Source organism: Toxotes jaculatrix, chromosome 9, assembly GCF_017976425.1.
Source record: "Toxotes jaculatrix isolate fToxJac2 chromosome 9, fToxJac2.pri, whole genome shotgun sequence".
Taxonomy (NCBI): domain Eukaryota; kingdom Metazoa; phylum Chordata; class Actinopteri; family Toxotidae; genus Toxotes; species Toxotes jaculatrix.
Window position 1 is genome coordinate 17485965 of NC_054402.1, and position 8722 is coordinate 17494686.

General features: G+C 40.4%; 1 protein-coding gene across 1 annotated transcript; it reads left to right on the forward strand.

Moving 5' to 3' along the window:
• Window positions 1-1962: 1962 nt before the first annotated feature.
• Window positions 1963-7260, forward strand: LOC121187662. The gene is made up of 7 exons (XM_041047010.1): window positions 1963-2100; window positions 2695-2824; window positions 4520-4613; window positions 4911-5044; window positions 5207-5349; window positions 6621-6818; window positions 6916-7260. Exons 1-7 carry the CDS (start codon window positions 2090-2092, stop codon window positions 7031-7033), a joined length of 828 nt encoding a protein of 275 aa, XP_040902944.1. The 5' UTR covers window positions 1963-2089; the 3' UTR covers window positions 7034-7260.
• Window positions 7261-8722: the final 1462 nt, after the last annotated feature.

The following is an 8722-nucleotide window of genomic DNA, read 5'->3' on the forward strand; positions in this document are numbered from 1 at the left end:
ACACACACACACACATACACACACTACACAGATCCTATCACTGAGCAAGGATATACTGTGACCAAGGACAAATGAGACCTGCAGGTTGATTCTGATAAATGTAACTTCATAAGGGAAAACATATATAAGATAATAAGAGTCAGTTTGTTATTAATGTAAGAACATTTATTTTAACTCTGGCCAGTGCATCTCATAAAAATTAGAGTACCACTGTGCTTAGTAGCATTCCACCCAAGTTGCTCTTATATTCAGTTGTCAGTTTGGTTTGAAACGACTGTCGAAATGAATTAAACATTCATATCACAACTAACACACCTCTTGCTGCCTGCATAGCACTGATACATCAGTAATAATATATCAGGAAATAAACCTTCGCAATTACATCCCCAGCAGATGTTTATGCCATTATATGAGCATTGCTGTGTGATAAACACAAAGAGCACAGAGAAAAAAAAGGCGCTTTGATGTGACAACTGTGGGACGTCCCTATCTTCTGTTGATGTTTTGGAAGACCAATTATCTGTGGCTTGATTGTCATAGAAGATGAAACCGATTGTAAAAGAACAAAACAAGTGAAATAATTTAAATAATAAATATCAAAAGCAGATATGCACTTGAGTTTACTACTGTTAACGATGACTCAGTTTGGAAATATGCAGCAAAGGCAACAGATCTGCTACATAAAAGTTAGTCCTCTATACAAGGCATCATTTCCACAGCTTCCTGTAGTTCCAAAGGTTTTCATTTACCTCTATGAAGTATCTAATAGCTTTAAAAAAAAAAAAAAAAAAAAAATCATCTCTTCAGTGTGCACAGTGTGTTTCAGTGCTGCAGTATCTTAAACACAACGAGCTGCGCTGTAGGGGGACGACAGCCCATGGGTGTAAGAGGTTATTTATAATCTAAATTACTTTCACCAGCTGGTATGATAGCTGTGGCGTATATCTTCATTGTGTGCCACTGGAAATCTAAATCAACCATATCTCTCCTCCTACCTTAAACAGAAACAACAAGAGAAGACAAAGAGGCTTTCTCTCCACCTGTTCTAAAGGCAGCTGCGAGTTGAGCATGCAGTGCACCACCCAGAGGTGGAACACAACTAAGTACATTCAATAAAGAATTGTTTGGATACACTTTTGTATGTAACATATAAGTTCATAAACCTATTACTGCTTAATGTATCAACAGTTTACTCTATAAGGGACAGTTTTTCACTTTTAGTACTAAAGTGCATTTTAAACCTGTACTGAAAAGTTCAGGACTTACTAGTGGAGTATAGTTTTAAGTATTAAAATATAAAGAGTAATAACGAGTATTAAATGAGTAAGCAGTTTCCCATCACTCATTCTCTGACTCCTATATATTTATTTTATGTTAATTTATTTATTTTTGGAAAGTTTCAGTGTAGTCTGCCATGGCATCATGAGGCTGAAGTCCTCTGCTCAAGTTTTGTCATTTTCCGTGAATGTTTGTTTAAGCCATATTGTATTCATGTCTGCTTCTCAGGTTGTATTCCATATTTACTGCACATATATGGAGTGTCAGTATTTTCAGTCCCAAGTTAGTCTTTTACAAAACGTAATAAAATAAATAAAAGCTGTTAGAGCCTGTGTGACAAGCATAAAATAAATGCAATGTAAAACTGTAAATTGGACTGTTGCCAGATATTTTTTTCCAAAGATAGGCCTGCAAAATGAATGACAAAAATCTTCATCACACAAAGCAAGAAGTCTCTTTTGCTTAATGTAATTAAACTGTCACCGTTCATTTATAAGCTGAACATTAATTTTCGCTTAGTCCACAGAGGCTGAGTACAACAGTTTCTACCTCTCTTGTGTGATACACCTGAACGCTGTTGCCAGGCAACCATTATCCCAGCGACCAGTGTGCAGCGCCTCACCTGCAGCAGCGAGGCCACACTGGTGTCAGTCTGCCTGGGGCCGGCCAACAGCACGGTAAACTTTCTCTCTCTGAATACAAACCCACCGGGCTCCATGGGTAACAGCTACAGCTTTACAGGGCTAAACCGAGCCGTTCGCAATGTGTTAACAAAGAAGGCCAGGAGAATTTCTCACGAGACGATTGGGACATGTCAGAAAGGTAAGTTAAAACAAAAATGTCTGCATGAATAAGTTAGCTATGGTGTTGTCTGTGCTGTTTGCCAATTTAATCACATTATCCGTCTCAAATGACGACTGTGTCTAGTTCTCCATTGCCTTTACACCTGTAAATGTAAGATAAACTGGCCAGGTCAAACTAAATGAAACTCCCTAATAACATTAAAAGACCTGAAGTAGCCCACATTTGAAATTATTTTATTATCTATTCAGTTCTTTTTTATTGTAACTACACAACGAGCCACAACATCATTCATGTTAGAAGAAACCAGCACAGAACATGAAATACCACTTCAAACTATAGAAGTACCAGTGTCCATACACGGACTAACAGCACCTGCTCGGGTGTCCTTAGCTGCCATGGCAACGGGCCCTAATCTGCATTGTCAGGCCCAGTTCACTGTAACTCAAACCACTCGGCCGGTGGTCAGGGTTTCAGCACACAGCAGGGCTTACGTTACGAGAAGACAACTCCTCTTCAAACACTGACCTAAGATGAGAAAATGCACCGGATGACTCTGTCTGTCTTATGTCCCTCTCTTCCTCGTTCTGTGTCCCACCGTTTTCTCTGTCTCAGTTCCTCAGGTGTGAACACTCTGAGTGGCAGTTTTCCCAAATCCCACTCGTCCCAGTGCTCTGATCTCGGTGTTACAGGCACACCTCTCTCTGTGGACTATAGTCCTGATTCTGGACTAGTATCTACACCTGTGAGTAACACACACGCACGCACGCACGCACACACACACACACACACACCTGCTCCTTCCTCTCCTTCCACATTTGGAGCTGTGACTCCTCCATCCTCACACCTCTCTCCTGTCCTCCCCTTTTCTCTTCATCCTTTCATCTTCCAATCCTTCTGTTTCCCCCTCTCCAAACTGAACCTAATATTCTCAGTCTGTTCTCACCTATATGCAGAATGATTTTTTACCCTCTTGACTACTTGAATAAAGAAAGATGAAAAATTGCTTTTTACCTAATCCTCCCTGTTCCATGCAGAGTTCCCCACTTTAAGTAAAAAAAAAAAAAAAAAGAAATTGAGGAGCAAGAAGCATTACATTAATTAGTTTCATAAATTTATTTAGAAATTATTAATTTGCCTTAAGTATGATGCACATCATAGTATCTTATTTTAATACTGTCTATCTGTTTAAGTAAAAAAATCATAGACTTGAATCACCCATATTTTCTTTTTTGATTATTTGCAGACCGTCTTCATGTCACTTACTTCATCTGTATATTTGACACATTAAACCACTTTTCTGACAGCATTTGGCTCGAGCTGTATTTTCTTTAATGTAGTTTACCCACAGTGTATTTCATATGATGTAAACATGTGGCCCAAACCCGTTTTGTGAGTGTCCAGCTAATGAGGAACAGTGGTCAGGTGATGTGGGGTCACTCTTATGTCTAGATTAACAGAGGGAGGTGTAGAATTACACAGGCAAACTAAGGGTGAACAGGATGTTTGTAAGGGGGTTGAAAAGGTCAAGTAGGGAGAAGATGGTAATCCATCCCACTCATCCACTGTAGTAACTTTCTTTAAAGATAGTAAATGGTGCTTTCTATTGTTTTTTGCATTACATAATGTTTGAGGATTTGTGAGACATGGATGTTTAGGCCACAATGGCCTGATAAACACCCATGACTTTTAATGTCCATGTAGTTGTGAGACTTGCAGGAACAAAAGAAACTGTTTAACATGATAGTGACTGATTTCATTCACTTGCTCAATTTATAGAATGAAAGTAGCAGGTGGATCTGCTGTTTGATCATGCACAGTCTGTGACACCTGCAATACTGCACCCAGGTTAAATAAACATAAAATAACATTTAGGTATGAAAGTATAAAGACAAAGAAAGATAATAGATGAAATAATGAGAAGGTTGGAAGGTGAAGAGTTTATGAAACTGAACGCTTTCACTTTACTAATACGTGTAGCAGTTTTGGTTAATGGCCTCAAAAACGACCCATTGATCTTGGCTTCATTCTGTCTGCTCTCTGAGGGAATAGAGTTTTTATTGCATTAATAGGAAGCTATGGTCGATTAAATTTTAGTGTCTCCTGTGCTCCCGAGCTTCTGCCATGTATACCACTCTGTTTGTCCACCTATATGAAATGTAATTTGACTATGCTGAATTTCAGCTGAACTGAATTTGACTGTCAGTGAGTGAGTTTTGATTAAACTTGGGGACAGAAATGACTCATCACTGCTGTCCTCATGATTACACCGAACAGTCCATCAGGCTTTGCACATCTAGTATACTGACATGTGTCATGCAGGATATCATTACTTGTAATGATTGGTGAAACTTGTATGAATGATGCATCATGATCAACAGAAAGGGATGTATTTGTTACTGACTGCATCGTGCATCCTGTTCCCTTCATCTTCCGTTAGCTTCCATCAAATCGGTGCCGGTTCGTGTCGTGGCATCGCCTGGAGCAGTGTAACGTCACAGGCGACCAGCTGACCTGCCCCAGGGTCAGAGAAGGTGTGTGATCAATAGGAGAAAAACCATCAGTATAACATTTGCACTTTGCTCAGTGAAAAATACAAAAATGCATGTTTTTTTTTCTCGTGCCAGGACATTTATTCAGAAAATTCAGTGTTGTTTTCATAGGAGAAATTTTATGACCAGTTACTGAAAAACTGGTTGACAAAGAATCCAAACCAATAACTGCACTAACTTAAAGCTGTAAGCAGGTTTAGGAGTAGCTCCTTATCTTGATGGATGATGGTGATGTGAACATTGTTACAGCCGTTTTGTTTTGACAATGCTATCAAAAAGGGCCACCAGAAGAGGAGCTGTTTCAAAGAGAGGGGGATGATGTGTGTTTGGAGAGAGGACGGTGGAGGAGGAGGAGAGAGGAGGAAGGACAGAGATGGGAGGAGAGACTGCAGGAAAATTGGGAAAACTGCCTGGTAAGTTAGCAAGCATTGTGCGTGCGTGCGTGCGTGCGTGCGTGATGTTAAAGATGTACAGTACTGGAGAAGAACAGAGACAGATTTAGGGAGGGAACTGAAAAGAAAGAGACAAGGACAATGGCAGAAAGACTGACAATACTATCACTTCTCTCTTCTCAGGAGTTAAACCTGTCTTACCAGGATTTGGGTGATCCCTTCCAGGAAGAAAATTTCCTCCGGATCCTTCGCCGGTTGATCCGCGTGGAGAAACTTCAGCTGGTTGACAACTCTCTCACCAACCTGAGCTCTGTACGTCTGCCAAGGTATGAACCACGCTACTCAGAGTGCACCACAGCTCCCTCATATTGTTACCGGGTGGCAGCCAGGAACACGGGGAAGAGGATCCGAATGCAGACGCACAGGTGGACCGAAGAATGATGATCTTTTAATAACAAAAAAATTAAAAAAAAAACGTCACTGGCTTACATATAAACACAAGGGAGAAGTCGACACAGCCAGGTACAAAAAAAGACATGATAACCCAAAAACATCCACAAAGGGAAAAAACGCAAAAAACAGAAGAAACTAAGGAAGTCTTATGTGAGCGCAAAACACAGAAGGAGGCAAATCCAGAAGTACACAGGGAGCAAATATGATAGCAACCACAGAAACAACCAGGAACCAACACAGACAAACTGAAACAGAAGCAGAGGGAGACAAGGACTTAAATACACAAGAGGTAATTGGGCACAGGTGACACACATTAGGGCGGGGCAGACAATCAAGGATCGAAAAACACAAAGACAAGAAGTAACATTAGAACAGAGACACAAGGGATGTAACTACAAAATAAAACAGGAAACCGAAAACACAAAAAAACAAAATAAGAGTCCAATAGGTCACTATGGGGGCTGATCATGACACACAGCAAACAATTTTGTTCAGATTCTTCATGAACCCTCTCCAGGGGGGGTACGTAAAATTGAGTCATCAAAAACTATATGAATATGAACTGTTTAACTCAGAGCACATCTTAAGATTTAATGAAGTAAAGAATAAAGGGATCTATAAATCATGTTTCTGACAGCAGCCCTGCCAGCTTTTTGAAACTCGCTTCACATTTTGAATATTTTAATTTGGAGGTAAATTTGAAGATAATTGTTTAGTGCTTTTGAGCAGCTGTCTTGTTGAATGTTTTTATATCACTGCTGAAATTGGATGTGACTTCTGCTCCTTTTGACAGTGCTGCTAATCTGTGTTTTGTACGTGTCCTGATCTTATTTTTTTTCTAACAGCATTTCCCTAGCCACATAACACGATTATGCAGAATGTGTGGTCTCTGTTAGGTCTCCTCGTAACTCTCTTTATTCATTTTTGTGAGGCATTATTTAAAGCTCTCTATCTCATCTAGTTTTTCATGCAATGTTTCTATCATTTCGTCTGAGGGCAGTGCTACTGTTTTGTTTCCAGTTTATATGGCACCCCAAATGGAAACTATTCCCATTATTCAACTATGTCACCCACTATAATGTTATTTTAGATGACAATAACCACAAAAAGGAAGCTCAGCATTATTTATGCTTCCCTTGGGCAGGTGCAGAATACTAAACCTGCACCATAACCACCTGGTGTGTCTGCGTCAGCTGCCAAAGCTCCCAGCAGTGGAGCACCTTTGCCTGTCTGAGAACGCCATCGGCTCCCTGGGGGGACTGGGAGCTCTGGAGAACAGCCCGCTGCGCTCCCTTAACCTGAGCCGCAACCCAGTCACCTTCACTCAGGACTACCGTGCACGGTGAGGAGGTAGTAAAAGGAGAGAGTTTGTTTTTGTCTGTTTTCTCCTTCTTATTCTCCCATTCTCTGTGTTTATCTTCCTGCCTTTGTCTGCGCAGTGTTTTCTCCTGTTTGCCAAAGCTCGAGGTCCTGGATGGAATCCCCAAGTTGCCAGAAGACTCTTCGCCCATCAGACTGCAGTTCCCAGAAACCACCAGGATCTGCAACATTTTGTGACATTCCTCCATGGATGGATGTGCACCGACTCAGATCTCCCAGTCCCATTTACAGCCCTTTCCAAAGCAATGGCAAGGCTTCAGCAAAGTCCTCCACACTTTGAAACTGCACTGAGGGTTTCACTGATCTCTTCAGAGGAAAGCCAACTGGTATTCAGTTATTTACACAAACTGTGTCACAACTGTTGCCCAAAGTCATGTTTTAGGCCACACTGAAAATGCCGTCAGAAACACTGTAATGGTAACATGCTCTAAGGCCATGTAAAAAAAAACATTTTATATAAAACAATATATTAATCATATTTTTTTACTCTCAGATTATTTTATATATGGGAATTTGGATAATAAAAAGACAATCCAGTGTTTTTGCTGTTTCTATTCAGATTTGAACTAAATGTGGTGCAGTAGAGAGACACATACTGAATGTTTATGACAAATTTTGGCTTTGGTGGAGGGAAAGACAGAGACGGCTAATCAGACTGCTTCATGACTCATGTCTACCAGTTCGACATGAGCCAACACTCCTCTCTCATACATACAACATACATTTTTTTTTAATTACATTGAACCGTGTTGTTGAGCAGAAATAATATCCCAGTCAACTAAAATTTAGCGTCTATTATACATGTAGATGTTTTTTAATTGATAGCTGGGTCTTTACTCTGCATGTGTAAAATATGAGAAGAGAAACAGGACATCCTCTTTCGGGGCTTATCAAACATTTAGTGTCCAGACTCCCCAGGATAATGGCCTCTTGTGTCCTCTGACTGACTGGGTAATGACCCATGAGCCTCATGCAGCAGGTCACACACACACACACATTTGCACACACAAAACATGTATATGCACGCTAATCCTTGATAGCTTGCAAAGCACTCTCATTGGCAGGATTTAATTTCTACTGAAAGTGTGGATACTCTTGATAATAATAAGTGCTTTAGGTAAAAGCCCAAAGCAGTGGTATACATACTGTAATACATGAAGTAGTGTTTCAGGGGTTACACAGAGACGCTGTCCCCTCCTGTAAGCTGGAGCTGATTTATTTATACATTGCAGCAGTGTATTATCCTTTAATAATGGTTTCATTTTCAGCCTGCACCTGAAACATAAACACACTTTGTTATCTGATATCACTAAACACACGTATGAATGCTGCCACACAGGCACCCAAGCATATGTATACACATATCAAGTATGAACAGGGGCACAAAGACACACACAGAAACAGCTCGTGCCTTCTCTTCCCTCACAGTAATGTGGAGGAACACAATTTAAGATGCCGATATCTCTCTAACAAGCATACAGCCAGGCACAAACTACCAGTTACATGCCTCATTGGGATTCGTTTAAGTGTGGAAGATTGTTTGTGCAATTGCAATGTTAGTTAGTGTGTGTGTGTGTGTGTGTGTTGAGATAGAGAAAGTCTCTGGCTGATGAACGAGAGATCATTACTGCTGCAGAGGAACAATATAATGAGCTCACTGGATCCTTATGTACTGCAAACAGGATCGGGGTCAAGAGGAGAAGCTGGTGTCTTTAACTGCAGGTTTCAAGATGTTATCATTATGTCTTCCCAGCACATTTTAACGCTTCGATCTCTTCCAGTATGGCAGTAAAACAAGAGAGGAGTTTGAGTTCATTTTCCGAAAATCGTGGGCGGAAGAAAAAAAAAAAAAACGTCTTTTCATAG